General features: G+C 38.0%; 1 protein-coding gene across 4 annotated transcripts in view; it reads right to left on the bottom strand.

The window, feature by feature from the left end:
• ANO5 (anoctamin 5) overlaps positions 1-26219 on the bottom strand; it is a 59515-nt gene that overhangs the window by 15957 nt on the left and 17339 nt on the right. For 2 of the 4 annotated variants that reach the window (XM_058025602.1, XM_058025603.1), the window contains 9 exons: positions 17766-17879; positions 11817-11885; positions 10535-10819; positions 10065-10178; positions 7530-7645; positions 5491-5625; positions 4168-4273; positions 4019-4079; positions 803-954 (listed from right to left, as the gene is read on the bottom strand). In XM_058025602.1, coding sequence (XP_057881585.1) covers positions 803-954; positions 4019-4079; positions 4168-4273; positions 5491-5625; positions 7530-7645; positions 10065-10178; positions 10535-10819; positions 11817-11885; positions 17766-17879 — 1152 coding nt within the window. Of the gene's footprint in view, positions 1-802; positions 955-4018; positions 4080-4167; positions 4274-5490; positions 5626-7529; positions 7646-10064; positions 10179-10534; positions 10820-11816; positions 11886-17765; positions 17880-18896; positions 18942-25679; positions 25728-26219 lie in introns of all 4 variants that reach the window. The other 2 variants (XM_058025600.1, XM_058025601.1) reach the window with 2 other exon arrangements.

Below are 26219 nucleotides of genomic sequence, written 5' to 3'. Positions count from 1 at the left end.
TCTTAAACATAGTGCACTGTTATCAAAGAGCATCAGTTACAGCAGCAGAATTAATGCTGTGTATGTGGAGGGGGAAAAACTCTCTCTCATGAGAAATAAGATTAGTATATGTATTTCCTAACGATTAAGGAAACAAGCCCTGAAAGACAAGGTTATTGTTTTAGAACAGACTCTTCCCCCACATTCTGACTAAGCTTCTATTTTTTTCTCTGAAGACTGTGTTATCTAAGTATACTCAGGACTAGCCACAATAAGCTATTTATATGCAATTCTATGAAAGAGAAAAGATGATTTAAAAATACACCAAATGGGTGTGGTAGATATTGTGCTGGAATGCAACCAGCTGATCATGGAATTTGTCAAATAACTCCTACCTAAAATAAATTTAAATGAAAACAATTAATATCTAATAATTATATAGAGTGTTTAACAGAGTTAAGTAGGGTCACTAACTGTATCTCAATTACATTCAAGAGAAAGTACTTTGGCCACCTTCATCCCTTTGGTGTTCCCCAAACAAAGTGGTTGAGTATCACAAGCTAAACCACAGCTGGACCAACTTATTTTCACTTTAGATCACAGTGACTGCTTCTTCATATGTTCAATGGGAATAAAAGAATGAATGGTTTTAAAGGCATGAAAGTTTCAGAGGCTGCTACCCTGAATTGTGAAAGACGCAGTAAAAAGACATAAAAGCTATAAACTTTGCCCTTATTTTCCTGATTTAATGTGTCAATTTCCATGTTACAAAACTTTCAGCAACAACTGGATTTCCACACACATCAACACAGCATGTTCATACCTGAGTTACAGGATTTTTCTTCTTTTGGGTACATTTTGCCTCGTACTCAGGCCTCAGCTGGAGCTGTTGCTGTTCCTCTTCAAAATCAACCAAATCCCATTCATATTTCAGTCTTGCTTGCCTCCTCTTCCAGAACTCCAAGAAAAGTGTAACTGCAATTTGCAAATGTTAGAATAGAGTCAAGGAAGAAGTGAACAAGTTCATGAACCAAGTTAAACATCTGCACTGCTTCTTCTCTGTGGTTTATCATTACAGTGTGACTCACTCATTTTTACTGACTACCAACTATAGTTCACAGATAAGACCCCAATATGGATCCAGTGATTTATCAGCTGATTGAATTCCAGAAGGGGATGACAAGGAAGATGCCAAGACAAGATATGGGTATTTCCATGGTTATGGTGACCATGTTCAATCAACTACTCTGTGTATGCAAAAAGCAACATGGAATTAAGAAAATAACCTGATAATTCAACTAATTACTGTGTATAAACCTGTAACACATAAATATTACAATATTACAGCTTTAAAGTAATATGGTCAAACACTTCTGTTGTTTTTTGATGCTTATTTGAAATCATGGTGTCCTAGGCTGACTTTATGATACTTTATGATACACCCATTCTCTGAAAAATCCCTTTGCCCAGGATTTTCCTCCTGGGAAGCTGAGAAGCCACAGAGAAAAAGGAAAACATAATAATTAAAATAAAAATAATGATCTGATTTGCTTCTCCTGTGTTTTGCTCCTTTGGAATGTGTTTGGAGATTGTTTACCCACAGGTGATTGTTTCATTGGATTCTGCTGTGAGTTGTTTTGGCTCTTTGGCCAATCGGGGCCAAGCTGTGTCCGGATCCGGAAAGAGTCACGAGTTTTCATTATTATCTTTTTAGCATTCTGTATCCTTTTTGTATTCTTTAGTATAGTTTAGCATAGTATTCTTTAATAATATAGTATCATAAAATAATAAAGTAGCCTTCTGAGAACATGGAGTCAGATCCATCATTCCTTCCTGCCATGGGGTACTCAGCAAATACAACAGCCCAGAAATAAGTTTTGTGCCTTTAAAGCTAGATCCAAGAGCAAAGAGGGGAGAAGGAAAAGGGATAGAATTTCTTCAGGGCTGTATTCAAAAACCAGAGATAAGAGCTTCATCTCTCTCTGTCTCACAGACTGTGCTGTCTGCAGCATGGACAGGGAGCAGGAGAAAGCTCTCCTTGGCTTTTAGTTGGTGTTTTTAGCTAACTGAGGCAGAAAAGTTCCCCAGACTGTGGCTTTTCTTTCCCCTGGAGCTGTTTGAACCTGCTCTGGACTAAAAACCCAGAATAACACCTGGAGCTCATGGCTGTGGCCCACTGGGGCTGGGATGCAGCATCTCCAGCACAGGAGGGACTGGGCAGAGACAGAGAGAGCTGAGCCACAGCCCCTGACAAGGACTGGCTGAATTTGCCACCCTTCAGAACAATGAGAGCTTACATTGTTTAATATCCTTCATTTTCCCACGCTTGTGAATACTTTGCTTGTTAAATGTTTTTTTTCCAATTTTCTCAAAGGAGATTTATGTCTCCTGACCTGGTGGGGGAGAGGCCACTTGAATTTGCTTTCTAGAGGGACTCCTTTGGAGGTTTTCTCCCAAATTTGCCCTAAACCAGGACACATAGTCATTTTAAAGACAGTGATGTCTGATGATTTTTGTACAATCAACAGCTGGGCTGGCCTAAGAATTTTTTAAGACATTAGAGGGAATTGATTTAATATATAAACAACTATAAAATTTATAATACTATATAGCATCTTAAGAGCCCTTAGTAAATTACTTTAAAATGTCAACATTTTGTAATCTGATTGTTCTTATCTGAACTGGGGAAGTTTTATGGCTTAGACAAACACAGGAAACCTTATCTTCTGCAGTTCTAAACTCTTTGGCTGGTACTTCCTGAATGACTAATCCATGTTGTGCAAATGCTAGCTCTTAGACACCAAGAAAAGTTTAGTAAAACAGTCACACAACAAAAATCTTATTTAGATTTTAAATAATAATTCTGTATGAAAGAACTGAGTGATTAGATCCTCTGATAAAAAGTACATGTTTTCTATTAGCACACAAGAATCTTTGTGAGTTAATGGAATATCTATATACAAGCTGAACATTTAATGATGACATTTCATACAAACAGTATGAAACAAGAGAATTGTATTTAAGGAAATAAGAAGCAATAACTATGTAATCCAGAATTTATAACCTTCATAGAGCTGAAGAAAAGAATAAGCATTCAACACAATGTTTCTAAAAGTCTGAAGAGGTATCATTGAAGAGAAACTATGATTATAGATGTTGTGGTGTTGTGGGTCCCAGGACAAGGTGAGAGATGAGAATTGACTCCAGGATCTCAGAAGGCTGATTTGGTATTGTATTGTATTATATCATATCATAATAAATGATATACTAAAACTATACTAAAGAAAGGACACATCAGAAGACCAGACAAGAATGATAATAAAAACCTGTGACAGACTCAGAGAGTCTGACACAGGTGGCTGTGATTGGCCATTAATTAAAAACAATTCACATGCTGGGTAAACAATTCTCCAAATCACATTCTAGAGGAGCAAAACACGGAGAAGTTGAGGCTTCTCATCTTGCCAGGAGAAGAAATCCTGGCGATGGGATTTTTCAGAAAATATCATAGTGACATATAGAGGCCAGAAATCCACCTGTTTCTGTGTCATCAAAGCACACTACAGTGCATGAAGTTCACTGGAGTAGATCCAATGAATTTCCTCACCCCAGAAGTACAGCTAATGCAGCAGCAGTGATGGACCACCATCCATCCAGTGAAAGGTCACAAAACTCCCCCACTGATGATGGAAAGGGCTGAGCAGAGAGCTCTTATTTGGCTGCATAAGGTTGGATCCCTCTGGTTACCAAGGAGAGAATCAAATGTTAGCAGTTCAGAGTACACTATGCTTATGTTATTCTTATGGTATCCTAGATGCCTGCCTTTTTAAAGTCTTTTTTAAGTCTTTTTAAGTCTTTTTAAGTTTAAGTCTTAATTCCTCTGTAACTTGAAGTTATTTTCACTCATTCATCATTTCAGCATCTAAGACAGGATACTAAGGTGAAGCCACTATTCCCCTTCTTCCCACTTCCAGTGTCCCTCAACAGCTTGGCCAAGATCTCCTTATTGCTTGACATAAAACTTATCAAATATACTCACCCCATATACCCATGAAAATGGCAAAAAAAAGAGTTGCCACGTTGTCAAACAAATGGGAATACTGCAAGAGAAGAGTCAGAACAGGTCAGTACCAGGAGAGTTTTCAGGATGAACAAAAAGGAGCAGAGGCTGCAGAACCAGACACAGACCTGGGAGGACTCGCAGGTGGTGTTCAGCCTCCAGTATTCACAGTCTCGGTCACAAAGGGGGCACATGATGATCTCTCCTCCAATTGCAGGGTCACAGATCTCTTTGCTAAGCAGGAAAACATTGTAAAGTATCTGTTTCCACAGCATCTTAAAAGCTGTTATATGAAATTTATTTAGAAAATAAATAGGAGCTTCATTTGTTCAAAGCTCAACATTTGCAGCTTCACAGCAAAGATGCCACATCTTGTCAAAGTCACTGGTATTAACCAGTGGCTGCTCAGAGAAAGCCAAGAGTGAAGCAGCTGCTACAAGGAGTAGAATTAATAAATTTCCTTGATATGGGCTTTTTTGGCTCTACCAGCAACGAATCAGGAGCTGTACTGTGCATGCACTGCTTCCAGGCAAGATATAAACCATGTTATTTCTCATCAGGTTAGCAAGGACATCAAAACACCTTCTCTAAAAGTAGAGAGACCGCTTCAGCTTTGATATCTGCAGTGAAATTTGCTACTTCAATTTAATAACAGTGGGTAAAATTTAGAATTCTATGATAGTCCTTTGGTATCCAGAGAAATCTCAATATGTATAACAGTATTCCCAGATGAATTCTTAACCTGGCTAAAATACAACTCTCAAAATTACATTATTCAATAGAACAGGTGAGAATTTTAACTTGTTAGTCATCTTTTATAGTTAAAACTCAAGATTTTATAGAAACCTTCTTACAGAAAACAGTAAGCAATGAGAAGACAGCCCTCTCTTCCTCTCCCCATCCCCAAATGCTGAATATAACAAATCTTTGGACTTCTGATAAAAGAAATACTATGCTTGCTTAACAAAACCACCAAATTGTGGCTTCTAAGATACTAGATCCCTCTTTGGTGGGAGAACACTGCTGATCTGTTTTACTCATGCTTTTGCTTAGTACAAATTATGCCCTACACAAAAAGGTCAGACTGCTCTGCAAGCCAGATAAAATAGACAAGCTTGAGGCAACAATAAACACTCAGTTTTGAGAGATCTAAGGGGTACCCTCAGGACTTCATGTATTGCAGCTTCTCCAGTGCAGAAAGCTATGGCCAACAAAATATTGCTTTTCCCCTACAAGTTAAGTCTTACTAATTGATAGTCACAAGTTCTGCATTAGTGGTCCACCACCTTTACAGTCAATAAAGACAGCTGAAGAACAAATTTGTCTGCTCTGACAAGCTTTAAAAGCTTGTTACCTGTTGAGTAATAACAAGAATGATTTTTTTTTTTTTGCAACAACAAAATTTTCACATTACTTAGCTTTTGCTAAGAGATTTTCAATGTTATACTTACCTGCTCATATTTTCATCCATTGTAAACAAGCCATAAAGAAAACAGATTAAGCCAACAACTGCTGCAAGGAAAAGCATCTCGGTGTAGAATCCTAGCCAGGCAAAATAGATTCCAATCTTCTCACCATAGTACTTTCTGAATACAAAAAAAAAAAAAAAAGAAAAAAAAAAAAAGAAAAAAGCAATTAATGGGAACACAAAACACAATTTCAAAGTGTAGTAGAGCAAACTGGCTAGAGTAAAAGTGAAATACTTGGCAAAATTCACTTTTAACAGCAGAGTAAATGCCTTGAGGTACTGTGGAAAATGAGGGCTAAGACTGGCCATGAGAAGTTACTCAAGATGTAAGAACCAGATGAATGATCAGGAAATATGGCCTCTTTTGTCCCTTTTTTCCTCCTGGCAGAAACTAACATTAAAATCCCTCTTTCCTGCAGAACAGTGTAGGTGAAGATTTACTTTCTGATTTTCCCAAGGAGTTACACAAATGAAACAGCACAACAGTTCTGACCATTTGGTTAAAACAAATAGGTAATCCACAGAAATACAACCACTTGTGTTACAAACACAGAACTGTAACATGTGAACAAAGCAACATTCTGTTGTATCACATCAAAAAATCAGAGATCTTAAGTCAGTTTAAATTTGGGGTTAGAACTAAGAATCAAGCTTCCAAACTGATGTTATCAGTATTTTTTCAAGTATGTGTTGAAATTTCAACATTTCAAATAAACCTTTAACATTTTTTTTGCAGAGATCAATTAAAAAGTCTGAGGTATTCTATGAATCTGTTTCTTCAACAGCTGAATTATCTGTAATATACCTAACCCCAGGAGGATTGGCTAGATGGAAAGCTTGATTTGAGAAAAAGCATTCTGCCCCTTCTCAGTAAAAAGCTCTGTCATGTCCTCCCTGGACATAGTGCCCAATTAATATCCATTGAATCTTAAAAGAGGCAAAGATTTCCTGATGCCTTAAGTTTTAGATTTATATTTTTCAGATTCTGTGCTGCTTTAGTGTGTAGCTCTGAGCTTCATATAAAGCAATGGTAAGCTCTCTTCACAGAGTAGGTAGATAATCAATCCTTTTCTAGCTTGGGACAAAAGACAAATGATACAAGTTTCATGCCCAAGATCATAAACAACATGGACTGAAGAGAGAAAACAAGCAGGATGGGATTTCATAACCTAAAGCTATAATTGGGCAATTATCTCCAATATGCAAATGGACCAGAACTTATAGAAGTGTGAGACCTCGTGAGCGGTCGTGCATTTTGTGACCATTTTGGTTCCTCTTGGGTGTAGCCCTGACTGGACTCTTGTGCTGCCCCAGGTGGATCCATTAAGGCTTTTTAATAAACACCTACTTTAACTTCGGGTAGCCTCTGTTCTAGGTCACCCTTCTCAAGGCATCATTGCTAGCAGGATCAAGCTAGAGATGAATACACACTGTATTACACTTTTTAATAAACACCTATTTTAACTTCGTGTAGCCTCTGTCCTAGGTCACCCTTCTCAAGGCATCATTCCTAGAAGGATCATGCTGCAGATAAATATACACTTATTACTTTTTTACAGTTGAATGAATATACACTTTTTTACATTTGAATTAATATATTCTAGCAGGATGAAGCTAGAGATGAATACACACTGTATTACACTTTTAAATAAACACCTACTTTAACTCTGTGTAGCCTCTGTCCTAGATCACCCTTCTCAAGGCATCATTGCTAGCAGGATCAAACTACAGATGAATATACACTGTGTTACACTTTTCAATAAACATCTACTTTAACTTTGTGTAGCCTCTGTTGTACATCACCCTTCTCAAGGCATCATTCCTAGCAGGATCAAGCTAGAGTTGAATATACACTGTATTACAGTTTTTAATAAACACCTACTTTAACTCTGTGTAGCCTCTGTTCTAGTTCGCCCTTCTCAAGGCATCATTGCTAGCAGGCATTCAATCAAGCCAGAGATGAATGCACACCGTATGGCAGTGAAAAGCAGGGGCACACAGGCAGCCCAGGCAGTATCTCACCTGATAAGGACCAAGGGCTGCTCCTTGTAGAAGCGCAGGAAGCGTGCCCACTCCATGTAGAGCGTGTACCTCTCGCTGTCACAGTTGGGGTCGCTGGCCTTCTTCCAGTACTGGCACTGTGAGCAAAGCAGAGCAGGGGAAACACCTCACGGTCACTCTTGTGCCAAGAATAACACAGCAAGAGGCAGGATTGTACAAGGAGCAAAGCAGCTTTATTCAAGAAAACCTCGTGGTTTTTATAGAGTGACACGATAGATTCTATTCGATTGGCTAATGTGAAAAATGCGTATTTTATGATCGGCTTTTCACAAATATTAAAATGATTATTATATGTGTTGTGTTAGAAAGTTATGCTGTATTAATTCTCTTAAGTGGCTTGTTAAATATAGTTTTAGGTTTACATAAGGTTAAAACAGAAACTATGCTATGTAAGATACTTTTAGCAGCCACGGAACACCTGAATCTTTCAGAGAAAAAGAATTTATTGCTCCATTAGCAGAAGAAATGAACTTCTTCCTGCCGTGCTTGGGCAGGACGATGCCGGTTAGGATTAAGAGGAAGAAGCTGACACTGCCCAGACAGAATCCTGTGCTTGAATGGAATTTATGCATCATGGATGAGGTGTATGAATATGCAACAGGCTGTTGCTTTTAAGGGTTAATCCCTTGTTAACGTGGGTCTATTTTTGGGCTTATGCTGCCCAGAAAGATGTACCCGGACTGTCTGTAACTCTTTGTTCTTATTGTCTCATATTGTCCTAATCCAAATAGTTCAAACTTTTTATTACTCTAATTATATTGCTATTTTTATAACCATTTTATTACTATTAAACTTTTAAAATTTCAAAAACAAGTGACTGGCATTTTTCACAGCTAACTAACAAAACCATCTTCCTCATACACTGTCCTTGAGAAGAACAGACGAAGTAGAAAAATACCATCTGCAGATTGTTTTTACTTAACAAGTTATCACATCCTTACAACGCCCAAAAAATTCTCCCAAGCTGCTGTGAGAAACACTTGCTGTTTCTCTCTCTCTGTCCCATGGCATCCATACTCCACTGACAGGCCCAAATACTACACTGAAAGAGACAAAGAGCCATGATGATGCATCCCTCTTCAGACTGTGGTGTTGATTATCAGGTATCTTAACTGTCAAACATCACAAAAATTTTGGAACTTCATCACTTTCCTAGAAATTAACCAGTGTAAAATAACCACAGTTTTTGACAGCTTTTTCAATTTTATTTTGTGCCACAGAACTCCGCTTCTTCTCCACTTTGTCAATTATTCATTTTGTGATCTTGGTTTTCCTTTTATCTGAATGTCTCTCAATCACAAAGAAAAGCATAAAAATTGGTTTCTAAATAGGAAGCAACCAATAGAAATTTAGGCATTTTGCATTTTGAAAATATTCTGAAAGATTAAATAATTATTTTTAGACAAAGATTTTTAAAGTCTGTCTCACAAGTTCTAGAATTTTTTCATAAGATTCATAAGCATTCATAAGCATTTAAAGTTGATTGTAGTTGTATAGAAGAGATTCTTCCTTTTTACTGTCTGTGGTTTTGGTAATCCCAATAGTATAAAGTGCCTTCCAGCCTAGATTAGCATTCTAGAGCCTGATCAGCCAAACTTTCCTCCTGAAAACCTAAAGAATGTCCATTCACTCAATTTTTTTTCTTCTAAGGAAAATATTTTCAAACATTTTAAAATATAAATCTATATACAGTATTTTAAAATGTCTTATGGTAGAATTCAGAGTAAGTTCATTAAAGCATAGTGACATCTGAAATAACCTTTAAAAACGCAGAATTTAAGATTTAAGCAAAAAATGAAACACAACATTTAGGAGGAAAAAAATTTAAAGCAAAAAAATTCATGTAAAACACTGTAACCCATCTCTCTCTTGTTTTCTTCATGGAATTTCATGACTAAATCCACATATGTCATATTAAAAACTGACCTTACAGCAAAACTAAACACAGTATTTACTGTCCTTACCACATATCCAGTATTACAGCATTTGTACCCAAAGGTCACTGAGAGATGGAGAAGTCACCACCCCACACTGAACTGGGAGGGTTCAGGCAACTCCTCTGACTTCAGCCCCAACATGGTATGAACCCCAGAGTTTTTCTCTAACTGCAGGTAGCGTGTAACTACAGTGTGTGTGTGTGCACACCCTATGCTCACACACTGCTGAATGTGCAAATACACTCCTTGCTACAATCCAAGGTACTACCGTGTGGTCTGTGCCACCAGCATTACAGGAATACGATGGAGTAAGTCTCAAAAAAGATAAGTGACTGACACAGATTCTAAAAACTCCTCTGTAGGAAGAAACATTTCAGCACATAAAAGCCAAATAGCAGGGTTGACAGCTATGTCTGTGTGTCATAAAACAGAATCAATTACTGGGAAATTGAAGGGTTTGAGTATATTTTCATATCTCCTGGAACAGTAAATGTCACAGCAGGTGAAAGAGTGCAAACACTGGGTAATGCTCAGGGGAGCAGAAAGCTGAAACACTTACATCATGAAGAGGATATGCAGCTGTATAGGTGCCATTGTTCAGCAGTCTCTTAATCCCAAATTTTTTCTTCCCTTCTTCTGTTCCGTATGGGCAACGTGTAAGAATATAATTAACCTGAGATTCAAGAATGACAATTTCAGACCTTTCCTATTCTCAGGCCATTAAACAGAAACCTATAATAGATATGCACTGTGTATAATCTGCAGGAACAACATGCAAAATCAAAAGGTATTTCTTCAGGCGGCCTTATCTCCTATAAGAATACTGGGGGCACAGCTGCCTTGTAGACATCCAGAAGATCAGTTCCAAGAATTATTCTATATTTCTAGGCAAGATGGACAAGTACCCAGGCCTCTCTGTATTTATATCAGTTACCATGGCTTCTATACCCACTCCTTCCTTACACAAATATTCTGATGGGGCTGTGTAAATGTACCTTTACTCAGAAACGGCCACATTCCCATACTTACTATTCTGTTTCTCATGGATGGTGAGAAGAAAGTGCTCTCATCGTTAATGAGGTACAGCTCCTGCTTGTCCTTGCTGAATGGTGCTGTGAAATAATCTGGTTCAGGGTGCATCACCTTCTCAGGCAGCCTCAGTGGGAAAAGCACACAGTCCAGGGGGTTCTCCACCATGGGGGGAATGTCATTTTCCCTGATGGGAACTTTAATGTTCAGCACTTCTGCATATGTGATCAGAACCTCCCATGGCGCATGGATCTTCACAAAGAAAATCTTGCCATCTTCAGACTCCTGGCCCAGAAAAGTTAAATCAGACATTAGACCAAATTGTGTTTTATTGAAACATTTATGGGGATGTTTTTCATTTAAAATGTATTGCCTTTTACATATTTTTAAAGGATTTAAAAATGTATTGCCTTTTACATATTTTTAAAGGATTTAAAAATGAAGTAGGATGGAATAGGAATTTCTGTGTGTGTATATATATATATATATTTACTGAAAAGCTTATCTGAGTGGTTGTCTGTTCATAAAAATAACCTTTGCACTACTACAAGCTCACAAAGGCTTTTCAAACTATATTCATCTCATACACTGGAGTCTGAAAATTCTCATTACACTGGAAACACAAAGAATAATCTTGTCATAGGCCTCATGTAACATGTATGTTCTTGTAGTGTTGCTCTGCATTCACAGTAGGAGCTGGCAATCAGAAGGGTTTTTAACATTGCTCAATGAATTCCCTACCTGTGAATGTTACAGAGCCTGAACTTCACCAAGAGTTATTATTTTACTCACCTCAGCCTCTGGCATGCTGACTCCATCAGTCAAAATTGCACATCCTCCAGTTATTACAGCAAACAGTACCACTAGGCAAGCATCCTCAAGGCCACAGGGTCCTTCCCCATAACTACAACATCCAGTGAGCACAACTAATTCACTCACTGCCTTCCAAACTTGTTACTCATTGTTAGGTAGAATTAAAATCAGCTGTAAGCACACGTCCCATTTATGTGGATATAAACCAAATCACAGCTATTCTGCCTTCTTGTTATGAAAGCAAAAACAAAAACTTCCTCTTGAATCAAAATTATTCTGCTTCCACAATTCTTACCAATGTATCTGGGAAAAGCACTCAAATAAACATATTAATCTTGTTTCCCCTAAATTAGCCACGCTCCACTAAAATACACAAGTATAATTTATAATTTTTCTCAGAGAAAGAAAGTGGTTTATTGATTTCCAAGTCCTACTCTTTTTGGTGCTAATTTTTCTTTTTCTTTTTTACCTTCTTGTCTTCTGTTTCCAGCTCCAAACCAGCCTTTTGCAGGTTGCTCTCAAATTCTTTTCTCCTTTCCTGAAGAGAAACAAAGACACTTTAGTAACTGATGAAGTTAGCAACTAATTGATCACTCACCCATGACTCACCGGGTTTCACTTCTCTCAGCTGCCCTGACGACAACCCCTTTATGGGTGTGTGACCTTCTCAAAGCAAGCAGACAAAACCCAGTGACACACACCAGGCCACCCCCTGGCTGGGAAAAGCCTTGGTCTGGGCTACCTGGCTCATCAGAGAACCAACTGATGGCTTGGGTCTCGAGCACTTCTGACTTCAGGAGTGTGAAAAATGCATGTATTTTATGATTGGCTTTTTGCAAATATTAAAATGGATATTGTATGTGTTGTGTTAGAAAGTGATGCTGCATTAATTCTCTTAAGTAGTGTGTTAAATATAGTTTTAGGTTATAAAAAATGTTAAAATAGAAACCATGCTATGAAGATACTTTTAAAAGAAAGGACTTGCAGGGATATAGCAGCCACAGGACACCTGAATCTTTAAGAGAAAGAGAATTTATTGCCCCATTATCAGAAGAAATGAACTTCTTCCCACTTCAAACGTGCTGTCAGGATTCAGAGGAAGAAGCTGACACTGCCCAGACAAAATCCTGTGTTTGAATTTATGCATCATGGATGAGGTGTATGAATATGCAACAGGCTGCTGCTTTTAAGGGTTAACCCTCTGGTAACGTGGGGCCTTTTTCGAGCTCCTGTGACCCAGAAAAAGTACCTGGACCATCTGTAACTCTTTGTCTCTATTGTCTCATATTGTCCTAATCCAAATTGTCCAAATTATTATTACTCTAATTGTATCACTATTTTTATAACCATTTTATTACTATTAAACTTTTAAAAACAAGTGAATAGTGTTTTTCACAAGGAGGCTGCTGTGTGGGGTGTGGTCAAGTTTAGCTCTATTTCCAAGAGAAGGATGAAAAGGAAAATTCTGAAAGCACGTGGAAGACTGAGTGCTTCAAGCTTCATCTATTTCTTTTGTATATTTAGTTATACAATATGCCTGATACAGACATTCAAGTACTGATTACAGACAATTCAAACAGCATTTCACAAACATCACTGATAAGACCAACAAATCACTGCATGTGCTTAGCTTGCATAAAGTCAGCATGAGAGATGCTGACTTTCATCTCATGCAGAGATAATAAACCTGCCCACGGCAGTGTGTGGTGGCTGCATCACCTGTGTGAGCTTGATATTTTTCTTGAACTCCTTTTTATTGCAAAGTAATTCCTAAGTCGTGTCTTTAGGTAAGAACATTTTCTTCCTCTCCTTCTCTGTATAATTTTTGCTCCTATTGAGAGACTGTATTAATTTCCTCTTAATTATATAAAATTTGCTGAGGAACTGCCAGAACAACAATAAATTAAGCCAAATATTGAGCCCTACCCTCTTTAAAATGCACAAGTTAGATCACAAATTTATTTCTAGCTAAACCCTGTCATGTTGTCTAATGTTTCTTCTATCGAAAAGTCTTAAATTACAGTTTTCAAACACACTTAAAAAACCCCAAAACAGGATAGTTTTCAGTCAGTTTTCTTTTCCTGCATGTCAGTGAGGAGCAGACTGCCATTTTTGCATTTCAGTTTGCATAACTTACTCAGAAAAATGAATGCAGACTGAAGAAAGCTTTCATAGCCCTCACATGTTTTCCTGTGTTAGTGGCCTCTCATTTTTATGCGTCACATCTGATTTTGCCAAATATTACTAGATATTAAATTCGACACTGGACTATATAAAGTGGTGAATATGGTAAATCCTGAGTTCAGGACACATGCTGGGGGCAAAAGAAATTCCATGCACTATTTTTCCTACAAACCTGCCTAAATGCACCTGTATAAACATGTCAGAGAACTCTGGTTTGCTGACATGATAATCAGATAGAAACAGCACAACTAAAAGGTGATTTCAGCAGGTATGTTAAGATGCTGTAGCAAAGCTGACATTCAAGCCTAGTACTCAAAGCTCTGGATTACCTTTTCTCCTAACAAAGCAGGCTGGGGTGGATTCTCTCCAGCAAACACTGGAAGAGAGCCAAGCAAGTCACTTTAGAGGCTTCTCTCCAGCTGTGCAGCTCAGGACACACAGAGCCAAAGGGTCTGGCCCCATCCTACTTATCCTTCCTTACAATCCACTTAGTGTGACAAACTGCAGCGCTCTAACAGAAATTATGCTCTTTTTACCACCTTGCTCTTCTCCCACAAGCCCCCTCCTGAAACCCATGCAATGTACTGTACTTCCCTGTTAATGGGAAAAACATTTTTAAAAGGAAACCAATCTGCTGGGGGGAAAAATCCTCCACCTTTTCTTGTCAAATGCTGGATTTCTTCATGTCATCATCAAAGGCTTAAAATTGACAAAATGTATCCTTGGACCAGAGCTGATTGGTTTTAATCCATACATAGAATTTTTAGCTTACTGCCCCAAACCTGATAAATTATCCTTGGTGCATGTATTTCTGACTCTGCTGTAGATTTCTGACTTTGCTGTAGATGCCAATCTGCAGCCAAAGAGGCATGAGGAAAGCTCTGTAAGTCATCACATCCACCATATTATGTGGATATCTGACATAAGTTGGGATAAGCACAGACTCACTTTATCATCCAGCATGTGCTGGGCTGTAATGAACCATCCCACTAAGATTAACAAGGCAAGATCCAAAGTCCAGCAGCACTATTATGCTCAAAGCAAATGCAATACTGCATAATCAGGCAGCTAGGGAAGAGAGATAACTTCTATAAACCCAATTGTGATAACAATGCAGGTCCAGCTCCTGGTGGCTCCCTTCTGACAGCATATTCTGTGATTCTTTAACTCTGTGAATGCCTGGCCCTCCTCGCTGTACCTCAGGAGAGGGCACAGTTTATTTTTTCATGTTCACACACATTTCATATGGTGGTGAAATATTTCAATGTGTGCTGGAGGCTTTAAGGAATAATATTGTCTCAAAAAAATCGTAATCCTAGTTTTTGTTCAGAGGCCTTTGTGGCTTAGGTTTGTTCATGTAGCTTATAGAAGGCAAGTTCAAATCAGCTGAAGGCAAGCTCAAAACAGCATTCCAATTGAAGCTGGAATGCATCTGGGAATATCAAAGAAGTTAAAAGTTGTTCTGCATGAAACTAAGGGAGAAAATGAACAGACTTGACTCTTACATCTGTATCAGGGATATGAAAATGAACAGACTTGACTCTTACATCTGTATCAGGGATATGAAAATGAACAGACTTGACTCTTACATCTGTATCAGGGATATGCTGAAACACACAAAGAAGTTATGTATCCCATTCTTAGAAATGCAGATAAAGCTGTTTCCTTGAGACTAGGAAACAAAAGCCTTTGTCACAGCTGTTATTCTCCTCATATAAACACTTCTATTCTCAGCTGTTCCATTTTACTTCATCATTGTACTACCATAAAAGAAACATTTCTTTCTATGTTAACTGTAAAATAGCAAATACAGTGTATGTTAGACAAATTCCAGAGGCTGGACTTCATCAAGATTTAAATCTTGTTACCACAAAGACAACAGCACAGTATTTGTATGCTAAGAAGTCTGCACTAATTTATGGACATAGTAATTGCATAATTGAACAGAATTGTGGGGCATATAATTGGTATCTCCATGACAGTTTGTCCAGTGACCACAGAGTTTATCTACAGGGCCACTGACTTTCCTCCATGAGGCCACAAACTCTTTTGCAAGGAACAGATATACGCAGAATTAAATATCCCAAGACTTAATGTGGATGTTTATGCCTTTTGAAAGGCAGAGATATCCTCCTAGGAAGTGCATTTTTATGCCAAAGAGGAAGGACAATATTAGCTACTAACTCTTGGGCTTCTTCCCACGAGAATCCTTCAATAATGACACCCATGGACATGGGCTCTGACCATCTGACTCATTTTCCTTCCCACCTGAACATAACCTAAACAGTACTCTTTTCTTCCCTCATCTTAAATAATTCAAGTATGACTAATGGAAAAGTTTAAGAGTTGCTTTGACAAATTTTTCTTGGGTATCTTTCTTCTCTCTACACTGAGTGGCCTCCTCTTCCTTACGTTTGAAATGCGTTTTGCTTCAGCGGAGAAGAAAGCATCTAGCTAGGAGTACAGCCTAACAAAGAGTAAAGATGAGTTTGAAAAAGTATGCTTGTATATAAACCTATGGTATCACAGCTATCAAATAACCTGGGCTCCCAAGAAAATCTTTGGAATGTGGCTAGCTGAGCAAAGCTCTCTGAGATGCTTAATCTGGGAAAAGCATCCAACAGAGACAGGACAATTTTTTGGATCTTTTAAGGTAATAAGAGTAGGATAGAGGGGCTGGGTTCTATGCTAGATTATATTTGGATGCAAGGACAGGCAGCAGAAGTTCTTTATGATGAAAATACTGTTTTCATTAAGGAATGAAAACAATATGCAATCTTTTTAACAGCCTAATCTTGCAGTTTTTTCCAAAGGAAATTTGAATTTTTAATTATGAAATACTTCAATATGACAAGATAAAGACTGTAGCTGTTCTTTGTTTCAAAGACTAACAGTTTTGATAATGATTTCGTCATAAGCATTGGTGTAATTAGTTTTTTTTTCAGATACCCTTATCTTTCAGTAAAATATGATTACTTGAGAATGAAATTTTTTAGTGTCTCTCTCCTTTTTAAATTTTTTTGATCATGAATAAACTTTGGAATTATATTTTGGAGAGACTAGTTTGTAACTGTAACCTCTCCTGACTCTGAAAGAAGGTAGCAAATACAGAGAAAAAACAAATTTAAATCCTCATTTTAAAAAAAATATTGTGCTTTATTCAAAATTTGTTGTCTTGACCGCCTCTCATTACACTAGATTTTTTTATACAGCTTGAATTTATGTTAGCCAAGTGAGACCTCATGTGTCATGTGAGCATGGAACAAACAGGTGTCATTAACTGATTCCATCTAACCTATTATTACCATTCAGGGTCTTGCTGGCAAATTCAAGAATAATCACTAACTGGCACTTTAGAGAAAGTTTGTTTTTGTGCTCTGTTACATAGGAGAGCTCTTATCAAAGCCACTTATATTCTTTATATTTAAATAAATATAAATATTTCAATATTTATTAAAATATTAAAATTTATTAAATATTTTAATAACTGTTAAAATATTTTATAAATACTAATATTTTAATAGTAAATTATATTTTATTTAAATATTATTTAACAATATTTAAATGAAATATTATTTACTATTAAGATATTTATATATTTAAATATTCTTCTAGAAGAATGAACACACATATGTAGATGTTTGACCTACTGTAGGTCAAACACAGGGAAAAGCTCCAGGAGGACATGCTGTGTTTGTGTTACTCAGAGTATATTTTAAGAAAAGAGTCTCAAAAGTATTAAAGAAAAACTGCATTGAGTCTTGGAGCTAAGAATCTATTTCTCCTCTAACTACAATCAAAGGGTATGAAAAATTAGTCATTGTTAAATACTGTTTGGATGACCTCTGCTTATTTAGAAGAATAATCCTCCTTCATTTGGAAGTATTTACAGGTGTAAGTATTCACAAATATTTCTCCATAGTATTAGCTAGACTGTTAAATGAAGAAGCAAAATAATTGAGATTACTTTGCTCCATTGTATAATATATTGCTCAGCCTAAGTAATGAAGAGTGATCAACTGAATAGACACAAGAATCTAATATAACTGGATCCTGACAAACAACAGTAAATTACACAGAAATGTTCATACATGGGATTGCTTTTCACATAGCTGTATGTGATTTTTTTAGGTAAGTTCTATTCCAGATGAGTCTAGTGATCCAACAGGGTAAGTAACTGATATTCATCTTATTATAAATAAAAACTAAGAGGACTTCAAAAAGACAAACTTACCAACTTCTTTTCCCATTCCTTATTAAGATCATCCACATAGGAGAGAACGAAATCAATTCTCCTGACACCATCCCTGAAGAAAATAGAATCTTTGCTTTGATGTCTTTTATCAATCTGCAGAAGATACAGGCATATGAATTAAAAAAAAACAAGCACTGCTGTTTCTCTAAAATATCACAGAAGGCAAAGAAGTTCCCCCACATTGCCACAGTTCTTCAGTTTCTTTACAGCTGAAGATACATCTGGGCAAGTTTTAACAAGGGCTACATCTAGATTAATTTCAAAATAAACCACATATGTCCGCAAGCATTACATGTAAATAACTGACACAGGAAAAATAAATATATATATGTTAGTGTAGCAATACTTGTGAATACTTGAAGCAGGTAGCAAAATGCAAATTCATGCATTTTCCTCTACATAACAACATTCACTAAATCAACCACCACAGAGACATATGTCCCAGCAATGACAACACATAAAAATAGCTCACAAAAATACAGGGGTGATGTTTCAACACTGAGTATTTACTTTCATGGGAAAAAAATACACCTAATAAAAGATATCAACATAACAGGGTAAGTAGTACTCCAATTCATCTATTAAAGATCATATTTTAATTTACCAGCATGCCAGAATGTCTTAGTAACAACATCCACCTTTTTCACTATTAGGCCACAGTAATAAATGTTAGGCAAATAAAAGACTGTAACCCCACTCTCCTAGGGAAGTTAACTCATTAGGCAATATTGTTTATTGTCATATCAATATTCATCTCCATCAAATCACATACAAGACACAGCAAAGAGAAAATCCTAGTTTAAATGTAACTCTGCGCAGAGGAAAGTTACTTTTACTTTTTCAACCACACCTACCAGTGAAAGTGTATTTGTACAGGGCTGAACTGCGGTTTTATTTTATTTCATTAGAGTAGGAACAAAGCAGAGCATCATGTCTGTGTCTTTTCCCTCTCACGCCATGCAAGGATGCATGTGCTCCCTGAGAGAGCACAGAGTGTTTATCTGCAGCTGCGGCCGTTGCTCGCAGTTAACAGAGGCAGCACACAGTGAATGAAGCAGGTTATTACTGCAGCACACAAGCCACTGGCAACAGCGCTGATCACTGCTTTACCCTGAGACGCCGCTTCAGGAACAGATTATACTTCCTTCCACTCTGCTGGAATAACCAACAAGCAGTTAGCAGGCCCACTGTTCCTCCCCAAGAGCCAACTGCTTCAAGCACACACACCCCAACTACAGTGAGCAAGAAACCCATGTCCTTTAAAGCTAGGAAAAGCCTCCAAACATCAGAAAAACACAGGCACCCACAAATAACATGACTATCACGTCTTTTTTATTAAAGGCAGAGCTGGGCTGGAATCTGTTTGGACAGCAAAAATGTTTTAAGACAATGATTTCTATACTACTACTTGCTATCATTTGCATACTCCAGTCTGGGCACTGCTGCTGCTCACAGTGACCCCGAGATGGGTTAGAAAGTCTCTTTTCCCAGCCCAGCTGTTGAAGAAGGAGTCAGAGCTCTTCATTTCTCAGTCTCAAGGTTGTTTATTCTTCCTTATCTATAAAATTCTTTCTCTGGCCTGCTGAGGTCTGCTCAGCAAGACAGCCCAGAGCACTCTGCCTGCCCCAGGGTAGTATATAATAAATAATAAATATAATAAAACTTTTTATAATAAAAACTACATAGACAATGTTTACAGTTACTTCCCAATACCTATCACCTGTGTTAGACAGTGAGCTTCTGCTCTAACCAACCCAAAAGTGCCACCATCACAGCAGAAGATGGAGGCCAAGAAGAAGAAGGAGAAAGGCTGGACATGCCCAAATTCCTCCATCTTGCCCCTGAACCCCCATTCTAAAACCCCAAAAAATCTATTTTTCACCCTGTGATAAATTCACTACCATTATACTTAAACTTCCATGGCTTGTAATTTTTCATATAAGGTTGGTAATTGTTTTTTCCAAGGGCTAAATCAAAGGCACAGGGGGGTCTTGGGCTCTGTGCCAAGGTCTCTGAGCCCCCTGGGCAGGGCTCGAGTCCTCCAGGGCAGCCAGAGGAATTTCCTGGGCTCTGACACTTCAGCAGATTTAAAAAAGAGCAGTAAGCAAGTGGTTTTGAGTGTAGAGCAAAGCTACCAAACCACTGGCTCATGCATAGTGCATGCATGTTTCTGTAATGCTCGTGTTTGGCTGGACCCACTGGGACATAAAATGACAAATGGCAACCATGTAATTCCAGAGCTGACAAAATTACAAGTAATAATATCCACATAATTCATGTGTTTATCTTTAAATAGGCTGAAATGAAATAAAAATAATTGACAATCCTATTGTTCCATAGTGTTGCACAACTTTATGCATCTTCATTAGACACAATGGTAACTGCTGCAATTAGACACTTGAAGCAGCCAGGCATTATCAGGAACTCCTGTGCTCCTATCCTAGCCCTTAGGGAGCTACAAAACACTGCTGCAAATCAATGCAGCACAAAAAAAGCTAAAAGAAATTACTTTCTGAAAATGCTAGCATCCGTTCTTTGCCTTTCCTCTTCAGCAATTCTGTAAAGGTTTTTTTGTTGTTTATCTTCTTGAGAAATATTTACAGCAGATCAATTAGAATACTTTGTATGGCTGAAATCAGGACATCTACCTCAGAAATGCTTTTGCTTCCAAATGCAGTACCTCATCTTTCATGATTAAATGGTTCACAAAAATTATGGAATCCAGGAGCAGAAAAGAAAAAGCATTTTTCCAGGCTATTTTGTACTTACAGGTTTAGGTCTTTCTTTGCAAATATAATTGTGACTACATGCAAACTGCAAGTTCAGATACTAAGTTAATCAAGTTAAAACAGTGCATAGAACCATGCTAACATCTGTATAGAATCAACAGTACTGTAATTACAGCATTACAGTAAATAAACCCCAAAGTGCATTCTAACAACTTCAAATGTTAGCAATTGCCCCAATCATTGATTAAAAAAAGAATGACTTCACAAGCACAGAAATTGTTCTAGCGCACTAAATTCATATACACAAAGAAGAAATCAAACAATAAGCAATACTTACTTCAAAAAAAAAATCTCCTGCCGAAGGAGCACCCCAAATTGTTTGGGTTGCATGGTTATAATTAAATTATTCAATACAATTGAAGAAGTATTTTATCTTTACTGATATCAAAATTTGGTTGTTTTCCAAGATGTGTCAGAATCCTCAGTAATTAAAGGTCTGACTATCAATTTAAGAAGATGCAGTAGTCATTGTCAGATCTGCTACTAGAAGGGGAATACTTATCACTTCTTTCTCCTTCTGGAGATCATCCTTTGAGACATTAATTGTGGACAGTGACAGGCCTGCTTATTAAACCCATAAATTATTCCTTTGCATTTTGCTCCATTTGGATTTCACAAGGCGAACAAGATCAGTCTTGCACATTCATGAAGGTTTATGCATACATGTGTGCCTACAAGTTTAATGTATATAAAGTTTGTAATTTGCATTGATTCTATCAGTGAATCATTAAACATTTGTACATCTTATTTCTTAACAGCTCTTTCCAGAACTGCATAAATGCAGTTAGTGATCCTTGAGAACCTGTAGTTATTAAATGAAAGCACACCTCATCACAAAAAATATTCTCAAATATCTTCCTCCTGCAATACAAGGAACCAAATTAAAACTTCCCAACACAGTACAGATAGCAAGCTGAAGCTTTTTAGTAATTAAGTTACACCCAATGAGAACTACAGAAGAGATGGAGCCCTGAGGCATATGGTGAAAACTCAAGAAGCAACAACCACAAGTCTCAACAGGAGAAATTCCTCCTGGATGAGAGGCTGTGGTTGAGTGGGAATGGGTACAACAGAATGTCCAGAGAGACTCCATCCTCAGAGATAAAACAGCTGATTAAGCTAGGCCAGGACTGATCTGCACTGACTGTGCAACCTGATCTATGTCTGAAGCCAGCACTGCAGAGCTCCCTTCCAATCCATGTTCACTGCAGGATTCTATGCAATCCCATTACTGCAAACATTCAGCATTTACCAGGGCGTTCAAAACGTCGAATAAATCCATCAACTACAAAGCAAGTTACAAACCCCACCTGTTCAAAACACAAATAATGCCCTCCTGCTATCCTGTAACAGCTTTCCAGACTCCTTAGTCTAGTTATGTCTCTAAGAACTGTGACCACTCAGCTTGTGGACAGATGTGCTAACTGAATGCTGTAATGGTCTGTCCTGAAGATGATAGCCCTATCATCTTCATGATAGACCATAACATCCATGGTCTATCATAAATTTTCTTTTCACGTGGCATAAGTGCAAACTAACACGATTCATATGGTATTATACCAATAGTTCTAGTTATTCTATATTTGATGATTTCTCTCTAGACACCCAGCAGAGGCTGAGGTACTGGACCATGTCCAACCAAACAACCCTCCAAGTACCTGGGCTTGTAATCCTCACCTCAGACACAATCCAAAGCCCTGCAGCAGGAAACCCTGACTCAACAGGACAGGTGACAGGAGAGACTGAAATAGGGGTCTCCTTGAGCCAGGTCTCATAAGCTCTTGGAAATCTAGTTCACACCCAAGATAGCTCAGCTACGTCTGAAGGCATAAAATCAGCAAGATGGCTTATATAGTAGTGCTGGAAACAAAAAGATTTTAATAAAAGGCAAACCAACAAACTTTTTACAGAGAAAAACTGAGCCAGGTGCAAGAGGCCTTCCTGCCCCTGGTAAAACACCTCACAAAAGCCATTAGTTTCTTTGTTCTCTTCTTTTTCTGGTAAATTGCTCAGGTGAGACTTTTTGGCTGCTGTCCAACTGGCTATCCTTGAGTTTGAGGTGAAGTCCCCCAGGTCCTATGAGATGTCTTTTCACCTAGTTGAGGAGAGAAACTTCTGGGCTTATTTCCTTTTTGAGGAGACAAAGGATAGTTTGGTCACTCTGTCAACAGGGGACACATTCCTATAAGACACCAAGATGTCAGCAAGGAAACAAAGCCCAGCTGAGGATGAAGCAAGGCTGTCAGAGCCCAGGGTCTGTTCTGGTTGGGCACAGTGTATAAATGCTGCCTGGCAGCCCCACACACACAGATACACCCAAACTGGCCATTCAGAGAGAAATAAAGCCCAGCTCAGGATGAAGCAAGGCTGCCAGAGCCCAGGGTCTGTTCTGCCCACACTGGTTGGGCAAGGTGTGTAAATGCTGCCTGGCAGCCCCACACACAGAGATGTACCTAAACTCACCATTCAGCACTGCTGCATGCTGCTGAGGAGTCCTTGGCTCCACAGGTGCCCCTGAGACACTTCTCCAGGGCCAAGGCAAACACTCAGGCCCAGGAGCTGGAGAGGAAAAGCAGCTGCTGGAAGAGGCACAAGCACCAGCCCTGGCACAGAGGAATAGCTGTGGGCTGGGGCTGAGCCACGGGCACCCTGCTAAATGTCCCTGTGGCCTCACTGCCCCCTGGCACTCTGACAGTGGGCACTGTGGGCAGCTGCCCCGTGTGGGTTAGTGGTATCACACTACCCAAAACACAAATATGCTCTGCAGATTAGACCTTAATGATTTCATCCCCTATGTTTTTATGGGACTCTGAGGTATTTCCATTTCTGGTTATCCATCCAACAGGAAATGAATCCTTTCAGCTCACTTAGCACAGCTCTCACCTTGGCATGGAGCTTCCAACATACACTCTGCTACTAAATATCCCAGCCCTCTCTACGTCCACACCTCACAGACAGGAAAACTTGTCTTGAAAAGAGCAATACTTTCCAGATTATTATTCAGTCAGGAAAGTGCAAGTTCCCTGTGTTCAGAAAAACCCTTTCCAAATTCAGTGCCTTGCACCTCACGGTTTCCCAAGTGTCCAACCCCACAGAACGGGGCCTGCAGGCTCAGACCTGAGCACGCTTCCACTTCTGCTTTTGCAGCTTTTATCTTTTCTGTGGGAAGGTGATTTACAGCAGCATTTTCAGTACCAAAGCAGTAACCAATACCAAGCAGAGATGGAGGAAGTCATTAGCTTCACTAATTACAGCACAGGGCAGCACCTCTGGCTGTGACTAACAAGAAAGACTAGATGTTACATTAATACCATGGAACGGCTTTCATGATCCCCCATCAGCACATCAAGGAATTACATTATCATAGTTGTACACTACCAGGCAAAAAAACTATCTGAAACTACAACATTAAACTGATTTATAACATTTTGCTGGCTTATAAGATACAGTCTGCAAACAAAATATTTATTTTATTAACTGCATACCTTTGATAATCACACAGCAAGTTAGATGTAAAACAGACACTGTAAAAACCCCGAAGAGCTACATTAAAACACAACTAGGTAATTTATGAACTAGCAATCTACAGCATAAAAACTTTCAGAGTAGAAAAATGGACAAAAACATAAGGTTTGAAAACTGAATCAAAATATAAGAAAAATATAACTGAAAGGGTAGGAAACATTCAATGGCTTAAAAACAAAGTTATCACTTTCACTTAGATCCCCAATTTGCATGGAATATTTCTATAGTCCTCTTTTTCACTGAATTAAAACATACATACAGGAAAATCACATGGCTTTAAGTGCTGCTACACAAAATATGAATATATATATTTATACATATATACAAACTTAAACATAACTTTATAAATACATATCTAAATTATATAAATGTATTTCCAAAAGTAAAATGTTCCTGTAAATACATTTACAGAACACACACAAACATACAGGTGAAAATCCACATGGCATATTTCTGCTTCATGCACTCAGTTCCCACTTTACCAGAGACCCTTTCCACGAAGTTCTCATCATTCTTCTTCCTCGAAGGATTCCATGGAACTGAAGAGCTCACTCTCTTTAAAGATGTGTATTAACAGCACTCTTAACACCACCCATCCCAATTTCCAGTTACACTTCATGCAGGCTGCAAGGTTGCATACAAATCTACAACCTTTCCCATTCAAAGGAACAAAATCCCATGTATTTCTTGTAGCTAAAACTTGCAAGCTGCTTTTTTCACCTTCACTCATGTTTCAATTCTGAACCCCATTAAAATCTAAAAGCTTGAAAACATGCATTTCAAAGCAGTTTAAGACACCAAGATATTTGCACTGAAATATAAATGCACATGAAAAGCCTCTCGGGATAAACGAATACATTAAACAAGACCAGAACCAAGAAAAATAAAAAGTAAGCGAGGGGAGCGTACATGTTAATGGAAGACACCAGAGCCCAAAGTATGCAAGCAGACAGTTTTAATACACCTCAGCATGTACTTCTTCAGTTATTCTGAACGACTTTTTGTACTTTTTCTACATAAAACAATAATGATTCTTTAAAGTTTTCTGATACATTTGAGAATTTATATAGTTATCTCATCTGTGAATTTCAGCAAGTGGCTACCCTGAGCCTGTTCTTATTATTTACTACAATAAAAAAAGAGAGGCAACATATTTCAAATGATGTCAGTGTTTGTTTCTTGCTCTTTAAGACATGTTAAAGTATCATGCTGACTCACAGAACCCTCAGGCCATCATGGTAAAAAGGAAACCCACATTTGTTAATAACACCAGAGTCAGAATACATCCTATATCCCATCAAACCAAAACAATGATAAAAAAGCAAACTTTCCAGTTTTCTCCACCAACCTCAACTTTCCAAATTTGTCTATTAAGCTTTTGATTTATTTGAATTTATCTCTTAAGTCATCTCTAGGAATAAATGCAAAATGTTCATTTTTATTAGCTAGAAGAAATTCGTTTTAGAAGGATGGCATCCTTGAAACTGGAAAATTTTCTGGTGAGGGACGTTTTGGCATATTGTAATAGAAGACGCCACACAAATTCATGCAAGGAAGCATGAATACTCTCACTGCTTACCACTTGATGTTCAGGGATGAGTAAAGTAGTCTCAGTGCTGCTTAGGCCCTGCCAGTGGCATCACGGGAAAAACAATGTTGTTAGCGATGATGCAAAGGCTAATGCAGATTTAAAAGTAAAGGCTAATTCAAAAGAAACAGTGTGGTTCCTGGTGTAAGCTGCTGAAAAGCTCTTCTGAGTGATACATGGATTTTCAGTCAAGATAGAGTTTAAACCAACCTCTATTCTGTAGAGCAGGTTGGCCTCTACTCTACAGTACCAACTTTTATGTGGGCCATACTGATTTTTAAGCAGTAATAATTACAGTTTCTGATAAGAGTTAAACAGTATTCCTCATGATTTCCATTAGAAAAAATACAGTCTAAACAAGTTTAAACAGATTACCCTTTATGAACCGGTGAAGTACAACTGTTAATAGTAGTCTTATTTATTTTGATCCCAAAGAGAGAAAACATTCACAGCATAGATGACTGGGCATTCAGAACAAATGTGCTGCCCCTTACTTGGATATTTTTTAAATACAAACTCAAATTATTCCAT

Source organism: Melospiza georgiana, chromosome 6, assembly GCF_028018845.1.
Source record: "Melospiza georgiana isolate bMelGeo1 chromosome 6, bMelGeo1.pri, whole genome shotgun sequence".
Taxonomy (NCBI): Eukaryota; Metazoa; Chordata; class Aves; order Passeriformes; family Passerellidae; genus Melospiza; species Melospiza georgiana.
This window is presented reverse-complemented; position numbering and strand designations above follow the sequence as displayed.